Source organism: Suillus fuscotomentosus (assembly GCF_016647785.1).
Source record: "Suillus fuscotomentosus strain FC203 chromosome Unknown F5891scaffold_7, whole genome shotgun sequence".
NCBI lineage: Eukaryota > Fungi > Basidiomycota > Agaricomycetes > Boletales > Suillaceae > Suillus > Suillus fuscotomentosus.
The window spans coordinates 867,648-882,845 of NW_024539519.1; the positions used below are offsets into that span (position 1 = coordinate 867,648).

At 46.3% G+C, this 15,198-nt stretch overlaps 8 protein-coding genes across 8 annotated transcripts; 2 read left to right on the plus strand and 6 right to left on the minus strand.

The window, feature by feature from the left end:
• Positions 1–63: 63 nt before the first annotated feature.
• F5891DRAFT_943832 (uncharacterized protein) lies at positions 64–462 on the minus strand (the record flags this gene model as incomplete). Its single annotated transcript, XM_041374506.1, has 1 exon — positions 64–462. A coding segment is annotated over one exon (399 nt), but the record flags the coding sequence as incomplete, so codon positions are not given.
• An 875-nt stretch (positions 463–1,337) lies between these two features.
• F5891DRAFT_943802 (uncharacterized protein) lies at positions 1,338–1,766 on the minus strand (the record flags this gene model as incomplete). Its single annotated transcript, XM_041374504.1, has 1 exon — positions 1,338–1,766. A coding segment is annotated over one exon (429 nt), but the record flags the coding sequence as incomplete, so codon positions are not given.
• A 1,158-nt stretch (positions 1,767–2,924) lies between these two features.
• Positions 2,925–5,966, minus strand: F5891DRAFT_1139479 (cytochrome P450). The gene is made up of 16 exons (XM_041364872.1): positions 5,612–5,966; positions 5,473–5,555; positions 5,324–5,411; positions 5,229–5,267; positions 5,007–5,166; positions 4,867–4,956; positions 4,700–4,814; positions 4,483–4,652; positions 4,245–4,425; positions 4,158–4,194; positions 3,989–4,107; positions 3,867–3,933; positions 3,717–3,820; positions 3,634–3,658; positions 3,466–3,582; positions 2,925–3,408 (listed from the first exon to the last, which is right to left on the minus strand). Exons 1-16 carry the CDS (start codon positions 5,613–5,615, stop codon positions 3,188–3,190), a joined length of 1,620 nt encoding a protein of 539 aa, XP_041231020.1. The 5' UTR covers positions 5,616–5,966; the 3' UTR covers positions 2,925–3,187.
• Positions 5,845–6,689, plus strand: F5891DRAFT_690149 (transcription factor Pcc1-domain-containing protein). The gene is made up of 3 exons (XM_041372811.1): positions 5,845–6,123; positions 6,197–6,316; positions 6,373–6,689. The coding sequence occupies exons 1-3, from the start codon at positions 6,098–6,100 to the stop codon at positions 6,500–6,502; spliced, it is 276 nt and encodes a 91-aa protein (XP_041231021.1). The 5' UTR covers positions 5,845–6,097; the 3' UTR covers positions 6,503–6,689.
• On the minus strand, positions 6,368–8,257 carry F5891DRAFT_690130 (peptidase M24, structural domain-containing protein). The gene is made up of 7 exons (XM_041372810.1): positions 8,087–8,257; positions 7,858–8,017; positions 7,742–7,802; positions 7,406–7,683; positions 7,188–7,348; positions 6,919–7,133; positions 6,368–6,867 (listed from the first exon to the last, which is right to left on the minus strand). The coding sequence occupies exons 1-7, from the start codon at positions 8,165–8,167 to the stop codon at positions 6,636–6,638; spliced, it is 1,188 nt and encodes a 395-aa protein (XP_041231022.1). The 5' UTR covers positions 8,168–8,257; the 3' UTR covers positions 6,368–6,635.
• Positions 8,258–9,372: 1,115 nt separating this feature from the next.
• Positions 9,373–10,387, minus strand: F5891DRAFT_1009336 (phosphoribosyltransferase-like protein). Its single transcript, XM_041360585.1, has 2 exons — positions 10,239–10,387; positions 9,373–10,187 (listed from the first exon to the last, which is right to left on the minus strand). The coding sequence occupies exons 1-2, from the start codon at positions 10,331–10,333 to the stop codon at positions 9,533–9,535; spliced, it is 750 nt and encodes a 249-aa protein (XP_041231023.1). The 5' UTR covers positions 10,334–10,387; the 3' UTR covers positions 9,373–9,532.
• Positions 10,388–12,133: 1,746 nt separating this feature from the next.
• On the minus strand, positions 12,134–14,533 carry F5891DRAFT_1009359 (uncharacterized protein). The gene is made up of 9 exons (XM_041360586.1): positions 14,349–14,533; positions 14,089–14,291; positions 13,894–14,032; positions 13,743–13,843; positions 13,605–13,686; positions 13,537–13,554; positions 13,434–13,472; positions 12,581–13,377; positions 12,134–12,516 (listed from the first exon to the last, which is right to left on the minus strand). The coding sequence occupies exons 2-9, from the start codon at positions 14,247–14,249 to the stop codon at positions 12,327–12,329; spliced, it is 1,527 nt and encodes a 508-aa protein (XP_041231024.1). The 5' UTR covers positions 14,250–14,291; positions 14,349–14,533; the 3' UTR covers positions 12,134–12,326.
• A 49-nt stretch (positions 14,534–14,582) lies between these two features.
• On the plus strand, positions 14,583–15,158 carry F5891DRAFT_1183396 (Ndufb8, NADH dehydrogenase 19kDa subunit; the record flags this gene model as incomplete). The annotated part of the gene is made up of 3 exons (XM_041366276.1): positions 14,583–14,798; positions 14,858–15,073; positions 15,126–15,158. The coding sequence occupies 3 exons, from the start codon at positions 14,583–14,585 to the stop codon at positions 15,156–15,158; spliced, it is 465 nt and encodes a 154-aa protein (XP_041231025.1).
• Between the last annotated feature and the right edge of the window lie 40 nt (positions 15,159–15,198).

Here is a 15,198-nt window from a genome sequence, read left to right on the forward strand (position 1 = left end):
TTAGTGTAGCGACAATAAGTCTTTCCAGGCTCGTCCAATGGAACAATCGCTTAGAGGGTTGATTCATGATTTTTGCCACAGTTCATAGGAACATTTTAGGTCATCACGAGTGACTCCATGTTGTAGAGGAAACAGTAAGCCTGATGTCAGATGTTTCAGACTGTTGGTAGATTTTTCTGCAGTCGGAACGGTGGACTTCAGGTTGATGTCGAAATTATCATATGCATATGCTGCTAGAAGTGTTTGTCCAAGATATTGTAGTGCATGACTTGATTCTGCAGACAGCGAACGGACTGTATCATGAATTGCATCGACAGATATCGAGAGACCCATCTTCACCATTGTTTTGATGACTTTCTCCGGTGCATGTGTTGAATGCAAAAATATTCCAAGTATGCTTGACAGCGAGTTGGCTTTCTGATTTGTGCTTTTCTTTAGAAGCGAAACAATTACTACTTTCTGCTGGATGAGGTCTGTTTAGATCAAGCACGAATTTTATCTATATTTTTCATACCAGCATCATTGTCACACTACATTGAGATGCAAGGCGTTCAGTATTCTGAATCCTCAGCTTCTTGCGCATCCGATACCAACACTCCGATCTCTGTGTGCCCTTTGCTTTCAATTTTTGTGACTTGAAGAGCTCTCGCGGACAAGAGGGAATCAAGCAGGACCCATAGCATTGGTGCCTCTCCTGCAATCTGTAGAGCCATATCATCAATTTGAAGCCCTCTATTTGCTCAGCTTTCGCATGCACAGTGCTAAAATGCGACCCATTCTCCACTTTTGTGAGCTCTCGAACCTCCCTTGCACATTCTGCGCTAATGGCATCCTTGGCCCACCCAATTAAAGGGTTATATAGATTCTGGTGTCGCAATAAGGTGCAGATAATGTTACCTATGTTGGCCAGAAGGTCAACAACTGCAGGGTGGTTGGCAAATTGAGGTACTGTGAGGATCATGACAAGGAATTGTGAAAGACTTCTGTCTCCATCAAACATATCGAGGACACTGCAGTATGTTTCCATATGGAGTATAGATTAAATATTTAAACCCTAAATTCAGTTTTCAAAGTTGCCATTTGATTTTCAAGTTCTGAAGGGTTTGCTTCGGTGGCTGAACAATATTTACAAATGTTTTCTGCCAGCCGCTGTGGAGAGAGAACGAGGGATAAGGTTTGGGCTGCATTTGGAAATCTCAATGTGCACGTGATTTTATAATATTATTTTCTATTTTCTTTTGTACTCGGATGACTCCCTCTTCTCTCGACACCACAGCTGGGAAGGAACCTGATTAACACCATAATCTACATGCACCAACATGACTCACAGGCGTAAATCATTCGGATGCCATTTTCCACAATGTACAAACTTCATCATGACTCTGCAAAGTGAAATCTTCTTTAGTGCTTGCAGCATGGCGCATGAGCTCAAAAAGCCTGTTGGTCTGGTCTTTCGTCATTGCTGCAGCAAGCACAATCTCTGCAACCTTGAAGTCGAGCTGTGTGCGGAATGGTTCCCACAGAGAGGCATGACGAGGCATTGTATCCTCTGTAGGACAATGGTGAGAAAAATTGGACAATGGATGAAAGGTTGAAGGTATCCTGCTATGTGGATGATATTTGATTTTGATGTCATCCAGCTGAGGCGCCGGGGGTGCATCATCATTGACACCATCATTGGCATTGTCATGGTGTTGGTGGTCAGAGAACACTGGGATGAAATCTACAGATGATGGGTGGCTCTGGGGTGACGATCCATGCATGTCAATGTCTCAAATATAGGTAGTTAGCTTCTTGCACAGATGGGCCATTTCAATTGAATGTTTGAAACAACTCACCATTGTCCTGGTTTTCCTGAATAGCAACTCCATCTTGCACTGCCCAGATTGTGATTGGGTTGACTAGCCATTGGATTCAGAGTTAGCAGAAAGATCAAGTGACAGAAGAAGCTGCGAGCTCACCCAAGTTCTCCACAGCACAAGACGGTCCAGGTGCCTTCCCATCGTCGTGACTCTCGATCTGAAACTTCTAACGTCAACCTGGATATTGTTAAATCATTGGCAAACAACGATCATTCGAGATGAATCTTATTATGTGCATGAATTTAGTATTGAATATTACTTACACTTTTTCTGAGTCTCTCGAAGGGCCTCTGTGAGCTCTTCCTCTTCTTGCCTTTGCCTTTCCTTCTTTTCACACATCCTTGTATGGGACATTATCCCATGCACTGGCATTGTCGCACCACATATTTGGCACAAGACATCTTCTGAAGCCTGGGGCATGAGAAAATATACCACAAATCTATGGTACAAACAGTAGTAGAACAGTTAGAAGTAGATTAAAAGAGGCAGGATATGTGCAATGGTCAACCTGGTCAATCAGTGACAACGAAATGGATCGTGATTGTATTGAAACTCAGCTTAGATATCTATAATCGGATTCTAATGATGATTATGATAGCTATTACGATGTGATTTTAACGGCCAGTCAGTAGATTAAAACATGTGAGCATTTTGATGCTGCCAGGAAATTTCTGACATAGCCTTAGCTCTACATGGACAAACCACAAACTGGTACAGCTATCCAGGAGGAATGGCCAGCCTTAGATCTACATAGAATGGCTGCACACTGGCTAGCATCAATTCTACAGCCTTTTTTCACATCTGGGGCCTTGATTCTGTGTACAAAATGACTGAAGGGTCTGACTGGCTATCTACTTATTTTTACCCTTGCTTATTTCTACTTATTGCACGAGGAAAGTGAAAAATAATTAAGGTAAGGAGCCAGGTGTTTTACTGATGCATGTGGTTTTTTAACTAAGATCAATATTTTTCATCATGAAGAAATAGAAAAAACTGGAACATTTCGTACGCCACAAAACTGTGGATTTTATTTTAATCTCTTTTGGAATTTTATCAACATTTCCACCATGAAAAAATCATCCATGTTGCCAGTATCCGAGTGAATGTCACTCAGTAGTGGTGACTAAATGCCATGTAGGTCAAGGGAATGTCAATCTCTAGCTACATGTATCACAGTTGCCAAGTATAATATACCGTTAGCCTCGGATGTCAAGCTGCAGCAACCAGTAGGCAACGAAGATAAGAAATATATTATGCTGCACTGCTATAACAGATGGTAGCGTAGATGATCCATGATCCTTTATAAAAAAACAAAAAACAAATCCTTAAACCCGCTTTGTAAATGTCAGCGGAACATCCCTGACACCTAATGTAATAGTCATTTTGGCCTGCATGACTCTTTTGCGCCATTCCTCTTTGGTTTCCTTTTCTCCCGTAGAGACATTGACAGACAGGAGAGGCTCAACGCGCCAGTCACGTAGAAGCAGTACTAGGAAACAAACGGCCTCAGTTGTCGCGAATTTCTTGCCAAGGCAGGAGCGTGGGCCTGGAAGCAGCATTGAATGACCATTGACATAGACGAAACCGGCAGCATGGTACATACCGACACTAAAACCAGTGTGATCTTCGCCGCCTGCAATATATGCATTGCTCGTGCTGTTCGCATACCAACGTGCAGGTTTGAACTCTTCGGGGTCAGGGAAATATTCTGGGTTGTAATCTAGTCATCCTGTAGGGTGAAAGAGTATCCAAGAACAATATAATCACGTACGGACACCGATCATGTCGACTATGACCTATTTATCCACAGCATGAGATGACTAACCATCTTCTGGGAAACCAATTGTAACTTACATGTGTACCTTTCTTGACTGGCAACATCTTCGGTTCCTCGCCAATGCCCGAAAGATTGAGTACTGTGTCTTGCTTCGCCTCCCTTATGAGATAGACACCAGAAGCTAGGAGGAGCTCAGTTTGGAACTGGTCAGAAGAAAAGTCACATACGGAACATTCTGACTCCTTCATAAAATGCTGCGAGAGCCTTGTCCAGTTTGCTATAGTCGTCGAATGTCTAAAAATGCGATTATGTATATGTATTGGAGACGTCTGATTTCGAACAGGCTCACAATCTCGCCATTTTCACGCCCTTTAGTGACTTCGTGAACTTGCTCGACTATCTCATCCTGAATAAATGGGTGTAATGATAAAAAACCAAGAGTAGCTGCCAGACTGTGTGATGTGGTCTCTGTGAAGAATTACTTGAAACTCTAGTATGATCAATGTGGTAAAACGCACCATGGCCAGCAAATAGCAACGCAAAGACATTCCCGATCTACAACGACCATTCAGCAAAATATTCTCCGAGATTTTGGAAAAGAGTACCAATTCCTTGTTGTCCAGATGTAACTTTCCTTCATCATGTTCGCTCGCTCGAACAAACAACGAAAGAATATCTTTCGATGTATCATCATCAGCTGAAGAATCTATGGCTTCACGCCTCGCCTGGATATGAGAATTCATAAATGCCCTCATGGTATCGAACACTTCACGGGTCTGCCGAACCCTATGAATCGGAATGTCAATGACACTCAACTCGAAGAATTGGGGAAGGAAGACCTACCATGGCAACGGCAATTTCCAAGCCCATCTTGGAGCTGCAATCGCAAAGGTATTTCTAAGCGTTATAATTTCCAAACATTGCTGAATCGACATTCGTCCATCATGAGAGGGTGGCTCTCCCCAGGAAAATGGGAGACCGAAGCCAGCAGTAGCCATGATGATGAGGGTGAACTGCAAATGATTAATCTCAGGTATGAACGTTGCACGAAGACACTTACCTTGATTGTCAGTGATTGGATACGTCGAACGTCTATTGTCCCTTTCTCTCCCCACCCCTCACAGTCAATCATTTCATAATATGCCTTATGTGTAGCATTCCAGACAAGTTGATAGCTGTGATAATAGGTGATGGTAGGCTTATCCCGAAACTAAGCACAAAACGCACGTATCCTTATTGAACGCAGGTCCAGTGATCCTCCTGTGCTTTCTCCATTGATCCTGAGACGTCACCGCAACAACATTCGGACCCCAAAATCTAACATTCATTGAAATGATGCGATGGTTCGACGGAGGAGGTCAACTCACAAAAACAAGCGACCCATATCATCAGCCTTCCCAAATGCACCTGTCTTGTGACCAACAGTCACAACCTGCTTGGTGACATCCAAAGATCGTGTATATATTGACGGTGCGCCAGAGAAAAAAGGTACCACCGAGACTGTGTCACTGTCAAAGCGACGATAAACTAGTGGTGGACAGGGATGACGGTGAATGCGCCAGATGTGTAGTGGGGATGTCAACACTTACTATTTCTGGTATGTCTCCACGTCCAGACGAAGATTACACCTAGCGGATTACATTAGGCGATAGTATCGTACTTTGAGAGAGAAAATCCATCATACCCGGGTTCCATGACCTTTCTGGCACGAGCACGCCTAGAAAACTGAGGGGCTGAAATGGCACCCATAAGCCCGGAAGGTAATCCACTGCCTAAGCGAAGAGATTAATGTCGATTATGATCGTAAAAAAATTGAAGTCATAAGCTTCGCACCTTTAGACCCGAAACGAACTTGAAGACCTTTGAGATCGTCACTGCTGCGACCAACGCAGTCGTCGCAGTCGTCCAAGATAGATCTATACAACATATTAATTCAGCTCATATCCACTAGGTTATTGAGGAATCCACGAACTCATTCCTGATTATATGGAATTCGGAATACAGTACGCCGCAGAGGAAGCTTCGAATTGAGCTAGTACGGTAGAAATGGTGTTGCCTGGAAAATCATCGCGACAACTCGGAGCTGTTGCCGTCCGCAGCTTCGACCGTGGCACCATGTCTCACAATCTGAACGTTGACTCGGAAACGCTGAGACATCCAGAAGCATGAGAGTACCCTCAGATTCGTTCCTTGAGTTGAACGCATCGCAGTCTCCTAGTTATCGACGATCATCAGATGCCGATGGCGAACGAGGCTACTTCTGTGGCGAATGTTGGGTGGTTGTGTTCAATGCATGTTTAAACATTTGCGGACTCGGAGCTCGGAGCGCTCGCACCGGTTATTAATCATCTTCCGATTCTTCAGCTGGTAGTACCACGCTACCTCAACGTCAAACAACAAGTACTGCTAGCAGCTACAAAGCAGCCAAGGAGGGAACTTACTAGTTGCCATCATCATCATGACCGATACTCCATGGCATACGGTGTAAGCCTGAGCATATTCCTGTCTTGAATCTTCCAACCTCGTCCAAAACTTACCACCATGATAGTACCATAAGAGTCCCCTTTGCAAACCCGAAACATGCAACGATAGCAATGCAAGTGATTGACGTGGATCCAGAGCTTCAGAGAGAAGCCGTCAAACGCACTTTGACGGTGGACGGCAATGATCTCGTCGCGTATGTATTCACGAGAGATCGCCTACTATCGCATACATGATATTAACGAAACGCAGGTCATTCGCGACTTCAACTGTTCGACTGGCGAGACTGACGACAAATGGCTTTCTGGAGAACGTAGATCTGGTAGCCCGGACTATTGGCGAGTTTGGAGAGAACTCGGAACGAAAACAAGGGACCTTCTAGGTGATGAGTCATGTGGACAACAATGGTTTGTAAGGAAGACATAGTTCCCTTCGACAGCCTTCATGGTACAGAAAGAGTTCACCGATCGCCGAACTGCGATCGTCTACTTTACACGTAAATTTTATTTGGCTTCTTATACGTCATCCGCGTTACCTTCAGCTTCCTTTGCCTTCTTCTTACTCTTTCTGCTCTCACGGAGGGATTTGGTCAACAGGCTTTTGAGCTCATCATCTTCCAACTCCTTCTCAGCCTTCACCAGCTCTGGCTTGTACCACACCGGAGGGTGAGTCAGCAGCAGCGGGCCGGCAGGAACTAATGCGATCGTAAAGTGGAATGCTGCCACAAATGTGTTTGCAGGAGTGTACCTACGGCGATGTCATTAAATGCGTCAGGAATTAGGGACGTGATCCACGTACACGACTTCATACGGCTTGATCAAGCCATGTTGCACGGCCTCTTGAAGACCAAGTCTTGCTCTCTTCTCATCCTCCAGTGCACGAACATTGAATGGAAAGGCGCCAGCCTTTTTCTGCACTTCAGAGAACACAGCACGCGAGTTCTTCATCTTCAGCTGATAAGTTACTGAGCTATCTTTTTGGTAGATAGTCGTCCGAGAATCCTCAATACGTGCCTGTGAAATGTTCAACGATCAAGATTCATTTTTCGTTTGCATTTAGCATCAGACCTTGCCATCCTCTCCTGAGGAAATGAGAATATCAATTCCATAAACCTCGTCTTCCGCGAACGTGATCGACTCAATATCGCGTCTCTGCGCCTCGTTCGGATTCAGAATGATGCGCTTCTTGCCATCAATGACATTTTGCGACTGCTGGCAAGAGAGCATGCCTGAATCCGTAGCATCAGATGCGAATTGCTTGCACTTGAGTTCATCACAAAACTCACCTTCAACGGGCTTGCAATCCCACGCCGCCGCAGTTTTCGCGACGGCATCGGTGACCGTAAAGTTTTTGTTGCCAACCTTCACGAGCCTCATGGCGATCTCAGCTGCATTCCAAGCTGCCTTAATTACGTCTGCTTTTCTGCCAGTTACGGGTTCTTGCTCGGATGCGCCGACGACAATGGTCTCCGCACTGATGGCAGCGAAACCGTCGATGTGTGCGCCGATGTGTACCTTTACTACATCGCCTTTAGCAAGGGCCTGGGATGATAGGGGATCTGAACTATAATAGAGTAAAGTTCTAAAAGGGTCTACGCGATGAAATATGAAAATCCACGCACGCCAGAGGGGAGAAATGGGAGACAGTGTTATTCACAGAAATCGATGTGGGGAATGCAAGGCCTTTTGTCAAAAGTCATGAACATCGTTTCAAAAACATAAAAATGATCTGACGCACCCTTGCCCATTTTAACACCCTTCACGGCTTTGTTGTAAACTCCACCAGTCCCCTCCTCAATGAACTTGTCACCCTCGATACAAAGATCGATGATCTTTGCGCCCTCGACGCAGAGTTCGATCAGTTTCTTCATAACATCGTGTACGATGTCACCAGCAGTCTATACGACATCGCAGTCGTTCGATCAGACTTCACGAACCAAGCACGATGATTACTACGGCCTTCATACCTTGTACTTTGTTACATCGGCTTCGCTGATCAGCCGTGGTTTTTCTGCAGGCTTTGGTGCGTCTGTAGTAGCCTCGGCCATAGTGTAGAATAAATGCAAGAATAGGAAAAATCAAAAGAAGAGAATGCACACGAGGATTGGATAGATTGACTTGCAGGCACCTCAAACTTGGTATTCCCGATATGGTAATATATCTCTTTCCGTAATCACGGTCAAAACTCCTGAGTCTACGTTGCCTCTATGCATGCTAGGTACAGGAAGTATGGAAAATCTTCCGATATATTCCTGATTATGATAACTGCCCAAAGACAAGTATCCATCCCGTATGCCAGACGAGTCCATTCGTTCAATTTTCCATAATGTCGCCCTCGAAATGAAGCTTGCCGATGGTCCACGGACGTGTTTGCGTAACAGTTCGAACGATACCGAATACTGTACCTGACGAGTCGTTTCTACCCGCACGGGTCTGCAGTGGGATAATTTGACGTGTTGAGGTGTATGTGGCCATGCATATCAGTACAACTGCTAATGCCCAGGCAGAGTCTTCAGTCCGGTGCTTTGTGATGGGAAGACATAAAATCAAATTTTAGCCATACGCTCCATCCAGAATGCTTAATCCTACTATGTTTTGCTTATGCCAGAGGTGCGCCTAGGGAGATATGATAGTTTCTTCTGTCTGGTATGGGATCACATGAATTCATCCAGGAAGGATTGGGACCGTCATAGCCAATCGCCCTCTGGCAGTTGGTAGAAGCAAGCGGCCGACGAGTACTGCGCTACTGATACGTTCATAGCCTTCCCTCAGCAGAGCCGGACGAACAAGAATGAAGGTACCCAACAAGAACAAGTTCATAAGTCCAAGTCGATATTCATATATCTAGTTGGCGGAAGGAGTTGAACCAACTGAGGCAATACAAGATAGTAAGTTGAGCGTGCAACATACACACTAACTTGAAGTTATGTTTCAGAGCGTCATGATCGAATAGTGTAACGTTTGGGGCCAGGTCGATGCGATGGGCACCGGCAGGAGGAGATGCCTAAGGTATTGGACTATTTCTGGTTTCTCTCTGCTAGCACTCACGATAAAGCTTTAGCCGCCCACGCATGCCGCCATACTCAGGAGTAATTAGACTGCTGCGTTTCGGGAAGATAGGACACCTCATATCATTGTCTGAGATACCATATCTGGTACAAACGTACCTACGCGGAGCGTTAATTCTTAACCCATGGAGATCTTAATTCTTGTTCGCCTGTTCTTTAAGCCTAAGGTACCTTTGGCCAGGAGACTATTTTGGTGCACACTTCTTCCGGTAGGATATAAGGAGGAACGCCATCATTGAGTACCAAGAAATTAGTCGCGAGGGTTTTTCTGATTATCATGAATCGATGCTATAATTTCTATAGTTATACTCGCCAATACATTCAAGTTCAAAGGAGTATATAGTCTCAAGACGAAGACACACCATATATATCTCTATACTCCCTCATCGCCCGCAAACTCCTCTTCTCTTCCTCTGTTGTCTGCCCTTGTGCTTCCTTTTCCTCTAACCACTGTACTAGATCTCGCATCTTCAAGACACTTCGCACCTTCCCCTTGCCTCCCAGTAAAGTCTCCAGCTTCATCACCGAGCTGACCTTGCATCCCCGCTCGTCTATCTCGGAAAACTCCTCCCGATCGAGAAGTTGTACAACTCCAACCACTTCTCCACCCTGCCGAGCCACAAGTTTTATCGTAGAGCTTACTGCAAGGCCAGTGGTCATCACGTCGTCCACAATCACTACGCGCCATTTCTGATTGCGACCTGACGGCCATCCCACGACATTGCCGCCTTCACCGTGATCCTTTACTTCCTTCCGATCGTATGCGAACTTGACATCGCGGTCATACGTGGATGCAAGTACGAGTGAGGTACAAGCTGCGAGGGAAATGCCTTTGTAGGCAGGTCCAAAGAGAATATCGAAGTCGGAAAAGGGGTTGACCATGGGATCATCATCGTCACCAGAGGCCGCAGCGCAGAGGGTGGCAGCATAAGCTTGTGCGACTGTGTATAAAATGGTCCCATCGGACATGAGACCCGCATTGAAGAAGTAAGGAGATTTACTGGCGTAAGTCCAGGATAAGTCGATGGAAACAATTATGTATGTCACTCACCGGCCAGATTTGAGCGTGAAATTGCCGAATTTGAGAGCACCGACTCGTGCAGCTTGCTCGAGGAGCTGTGTTTTGTAAGAATCAAGCGAAGGCATTATGGCAGAGGTCTGGCCGCAGATAAGATAGTCTCGTCTGGTCCAGAGTGAGCGTTAATTTTAAATGTAAAAATGCGTCACGTGAACAATTCATATCCCACTTGTTGATCTTGCGCTGATCTTGAAAAGTACTTGTTCGAGAACAAGCATGCGGAACCGTTGGAAGCCATTGATCCTCGATAACCCACAGCGATAATCAAAATATCGGTACAATCGACCGAAGATAGCGTATAACCTTTTCCATCGCAACGATATCAGCACTTGGTATCATATTCGCCAGCTGGATTATTCATACCTCGAAGATGACTCAAGACTCGGCGGACGCCTCCATTTTATCGGACAGCACATATTTTTCGGGAAAGACTCTTGGACATGGATTTTTGCGCCGACAACGAAACCGTTTCCTGTTTATTCTTGGGACTGCTGGCGACGCCTGTGTGCATTATGGCAACAATACATCTTGACACACCTTTGTAAACTGTGCGGCACGTATTATTTCCGGGGCATCACGTCTTCTCAACATGCAAACCATCACATCCTCTTCCTGCCCAGAATTCGAGTACGCACGCGCGGAAAGAGCTGCAAGAGCAGGGTATAACCTAGACCCTATCACCCGGCTACCCTAGTATAAGCATAATCTAGGTGGTATGCTTTACACGACACCTGCATGCGGGAGGGGAGATCATGGTCATGATCATTGTTATGCAGAAGGGGGTGGCATGGAAGGTCAAGCTCCTTCAAGTTGGCAGCGCAAAAAGAAGTTGACTGCCACTGATGCAAGTACCGTATTGGCCACGTCAGTATCGACCACGATTCCCTCATTTGCCGCACCAGCGAATCCTGTGTCCATCACTTTGACTTCTCCATACTTCCACAGAGTCTACCTTCTCGCCGCTTATTTCCCTTTTGCCACCCGACATCGCGGCTCACATCTCTATCATCATGGACTGCACCACATCGCTCAAGAGGTTGTGGGTTCTTTTGGTAGTATTCCACCATCGTCTTGTCACCGTGCACCCGTCTGGCAATGGCGGCCACCTGGCCATCTGTGGATGTAATGATTGTGTAGCCTGACTCGCTATCAACGGAAATCACCATCGTATCCGTCTAGTCACCTGTCTGCATGCTCCTGACATGGCGGTCAATATTCTTTTGGTCTGGCAGATGATCACGAAGGGCTGTGGTTATGATTTTCGTTGTAATCCGCCTCGCTGTGAGCCCGTGTGAATCTCCCGTTGGGATTGTTCCCTGTCTGATTTTGTTTGTCGATCGCACTTTCATTCGTACTGACCCCGAGTCTACCTCGCTCCCTCCACAGCTCGATGACTTTTTCTTTGTGAAAGTTGCTCAGAACCTCGAACTGTCGCTCACTTGGTTTGAAGGTGACACCAATAAGGATACGGAGGGTTGGTGATTGGGCAGTTCCTCACCCTATCAAAATGCAGGTCTTTCATCATGCCTACTAACGTATGAGGCCTCATTTGCATCGCAACTCGGCACGGAAAATATTATTTCATAATCCTCACACGTTCTCGACCGTCTTGAACTTCTTGCCAGCCACGATCGGAAGCGTGGCATACTATAAATGATTCCGTCGGAAAGAGCAATTGTCATTTTAACCTCCACATGTTTCAATCCTGGCCCTATACCTAAACTATCGATGCACGCTAGTACTGTATCGATCTTGTCCAAATCTTGTTACACTTTTGATCCACTCCTTACAAGCTCCTCTCTGCATAGATACATAATAACGTATAGTTCACAGCTGCTTCTTGACAACCCTTACAACTCTAAAGTCGATTTCACAACGTCGCGGCTGCGATGATCGAATCCGATCACTCATATCAATAATGGTTTAGATGCAGAAGGCCCTATATAATATACAGGAGCCACAGATGTGCGGAAAATGCCTAATATAATCAGTCCATTCATTGAAGCATGTGCGAGATGGTGTATGATGAAGGGGTATATTTATGAAGTTGTGTGTCATGATTCATGATTTAAAACATACAAAGCCACGAAGGCTCCGGCAATATTCCGCTGATTCATCTTGAGAAGAACTTGCATTTTCCTGCGGCAGAGAGTTACGCCAGAGGCGCCAATCTGGAGGTTTACCGACGGGCTCGTTCCACGTCAATTCCGCTCGCATGCGCCCTCGTAAGCTAGTGCGATCTGCCATGTCGCTGTAGGAATACAAACAAAAAATCAGTTGAGTAGGTTCGTTCGTTCAAAAAGCGAACGAATTACTTTTCCCAGTTGATCCAATCGCGTTCAAAGTAATCACGAAGTGGATTGGTAGGCGACGGGCGGAGGTCGGACCGAACTGAGGTAGGCTTCTGTTGTGTTGTTCGGACAACTCGGGGTGTGGGGTCTTCGCTATACAGTCTTTCGTAGGCACTCCAGATCGACTCTTTACAACCTACGATTGTCCGCACGGTCCGAGCTAGGTGCATGCATGCCCACGACGACATGGTTTGCTCAGAATCCCCTGCCGTCATCACAGAAGCACGGGCACTGGGATCGGCTTCGAATGACGGTTGGGCTGACAAGGCTCGAAGCTCAAAAAGAGTTGCAGGATCAATCTGTATAGTCGATACCGAATGTTGGGTTATCAGCTGTTGTCTGGCCGAGGAGTCGAGTGGCAAGGGAATTTGTAGGGGGGGATGCGACCGAATACTGGGGAATGATAACGAGAGATACAACGGCAAGACGGAAAGTAGTTGCGGTGACAAGAAGTAGTTGTATAGCATTTCCTCCCACGCGCGCTGAAGTCGTGTGTGATCTTGAGGATCTGGAGGTTTTGGATGCTTAAGTTTGGCATCCAGCGTGGAGGGTAGTGAGGTTGACGAAGTTCCAGAAAGCGTATCTAGGCTGGTATTTGTGTCATCTTTGGCTTTCAAGGACGAAACAGATTCGTGGTAAGAGGTTGCAGTTACAACTGTATTCGAGCTCTGGGTAGAGCTACCAGAACACTGTCCGCTACTGGGTGTCACATCGTGTGATCGCGTAGATTGGCAGGGAAATAATAGATCTTCTTCAATAATCTAGAAGTCCGTCAGGGTAGCTCCATACGTAATACGGCCGAAGAACAGCTCCACACCTCGAGTACACCGTGAGGTTTGAGGATGCGGGCGATCTCCTGATGTGAGTTGGGCAAAAGCAATTCAAAAGGTTTTACGACACGCGACAGATGACTCGCTTACCGCCAGAATTGATGGCCACTGTGAAAGGGCCATTAGCAAGTCAATAAGTCGATGTCAGTGACACTAACCTCATCTTCCGGGATGTGCAACCCCATTCGGACCATCCTCACGAAGTCAAATTGGTTGGTCGTAAATGGTAGCTGTTCTAGTCTGAAGAAGTGCATCAGATATAACGCAGAACATAAAACGCGCAGAGAACACGTTACAGATTGCCTTGAACCCATCTTAACCGACGAGAAACAGACTTTTCGAGGACATTAAAGCCTGGCTGCATGCGCTCGATGTCGAAACCAACAACTATGCTGCCCTGCACACTTCCGTGAAAAATACGGTTGTGCTGTATGTATTCTCACCAACCTGCCATTGCTTGGCGGCTTCGATGGCCCAAAGACCGCGCCCACATCCGAGATCAAGAATTGTAGATGGAGGTCCGTCGAAATCATGAAGAGTCAAGCTCCTGCAGCAGTTTGTTATGAACATATGATCCCAGTGATCACTGAGACATCATTGGTGAGAACGACGAAAGTTGAAGCTTGTTAAGAAAGAGCTCACAAGTCCACGATGTCATTTGTATATGTCAAAGGCGAAATGACCTCGCCGCGAAGCCGCTTACATTTTGGCAATGAAAGCAGGTCGACGTCGATGTTCGTATGTGGGCTATCGTTCATGGTGAAGGAAGAAGGTGCATGGGTATGTGAGATGCCAATGGCCATGTAAATGATAGTGGACGCTACGGATAGGCCAGTTTATGAGGCCTGCCAGGTTTCGAAAGTCAGCAGTGTAGCTTAAATCAACACGATAAATTGATCTACCTTAAAAATTTGGGGAATGGCCGAGGAAAGCCGCATCTTCTCCAAGCATGTCATGAAGGTTGTACCATTCATAGACTTGCAGGGCCGCGAAGATAGGAAAGATGCCGTCGCTTGGGTTCGCTTCAGACGTCGTGGGTCCGCAGTAGTGTCCGGTGTCCTGATAGTTATTTCTGGGGTCTTGACAGTAGTCTTATTGGGTGATCACTATAACACTGAACCTTCACCTCGACTCCGATGAGCTCACTACGTCTTATTAGCAGCGTTGTGTCCAAGCGACATTTAAGTTTGTCCCCCCTATCATGGCGCGCCTATGCAACGCCTGCAACTTTCAAACCCCAAGAAAAAGACCCTCAACTAGGCGATTACCCTGACCTTCCATGGGTTTCCGACCAGGAACTTCCTGCTAGAGGCTGGTGGGATCAACAGATGCGACGGAACTTCGGTGACCCGGTCAGCACATTACCCAGTTCCCGGCGCGTAATCGCGTCTCAGACTTTACCTTTTTTCAGATACAAGAATACGACGAAGTTCTGTCCATGTGGGGACCTGATGCTCCCCCGATTCCTCCGCATAAGGCTTTGTTTCAGCTTTCTCTCGCCTTCTCGGCATTCGTTGGCTTTGGTTTCCTATGCAAGTACGCGCTCGTTCCAGAGAGGCCAACTGTACCCCGGGAATACCCGTACTCCGGTCTTGTACGTGAACTTGGCGGACTTGAAGAAAACAAGGTGGGCCTGCTCCACGTGTGCACTCAATGGGTCAATTTGACCCTTATTCTAGGCTAGAGAAGAGACTGAAGAGATCGACGAGTAATAATGCGTTGTAACCTAGACTTCGCGTTTCTTATCCGGGA

Excerpts from the sequence above, each read along its gene's own strand:
- F5891DRAFT_1139479 (XM_041364872.1), bottom strand. Across the intron at positions 5,268-5,323 it reads AGAAAGGTCATGGAACCCGG|GTGTAATCTTCGTCTGGACG; the intron begins GTATGATGGATT and ends GTAATCCGCTAG. Across the intron at positions 3,934-3,988 it reads GGCGTGAAAATGGCGAGATT|ACATTCGACGACTATAGCAA; the intron begins GTGAGCCTGTTC and ends TCGCATTTTTAG.
- F5891DRAFT_690149 (XM_041372811.1), top strand. The coding sequence starts at position 6,098 with ATGACCGATACTCCATGGCATACGGT. Across the intron at positions 6,124-6,196 it reads GATACTCCATGGCATACGGT|AGTCCCCTTTGCAAACCCGA; the intron begins GTAAGCCTGAGC and ends TAGTACCATAAG. Across the intron at positions 6,317-6,372 it reads GACGGCAATGATCTCGTCGC|GTCATTCGCGACTTCAACTG; the intron begins GTATGTATTCAC and ends AACGAAACGCAG.
- F5891DRAFT_690130 (XM_041372810.1), bottom strand. The coding sequence starts at position 8,167 with ATGGCCGAGGCTACTACAGACGCACCAAAGCCTGCAGAAAAACCACGG. Across the intron at positions 7,684-7,741 it reads TCCCATTTCTCCCCTCTGGC|TTCAGATCCCCTATCATCCC; the intron begins GTGCGTGGATTT and ends ACTCTATTATAG. Across the intron at positions 6,868-6,918 it reads ATCAAGCCGTATGAAGTCGT|GTACACTCCTGCAAACACAT; the intron begins GTACGTGGATCA and ends ACATCGCCGTAG.
- F5891DRAFT_1009336 (XM_041360585.1), bottom strand. The coding sequence starts at position 10,333 with ATGCCTTCGCTTGATTCTTACAAAACACAGCTCCTCGAGCAAGCTGCA. Across the intron at positions 10,188-10,238 it reads TTCACGCTCAAATCTGGCCG|TAAATCTCCTTACTTCTTCA; the intron begins GTGAGTGACATA and ends GACTTACGCCAG.
- F5891DRAFT_1009359 (XM_041360586.1), bottom strand. The coding sequence starts at position 14,249 with ATGGCCATTGGCATCTCACATACCCATGCACCTTCTTCCTTCACCATG. Across the intron at positions 14,033-14,088 it reads ACAAATGACATCGTGGACTT|TGATCACTGGGATCATATGT; the intron begins GTGAGCTCTTTC and ends ATGATGTCTCAG. Across the intron at positions 13,844-13,893 it reads AAGCCGCCAAGCAATGGCAG|GGCAGCATAGTTGTTGGTTT; the intron begins GTTGGTGAGAAT and ends GGAAGTGTGCAG.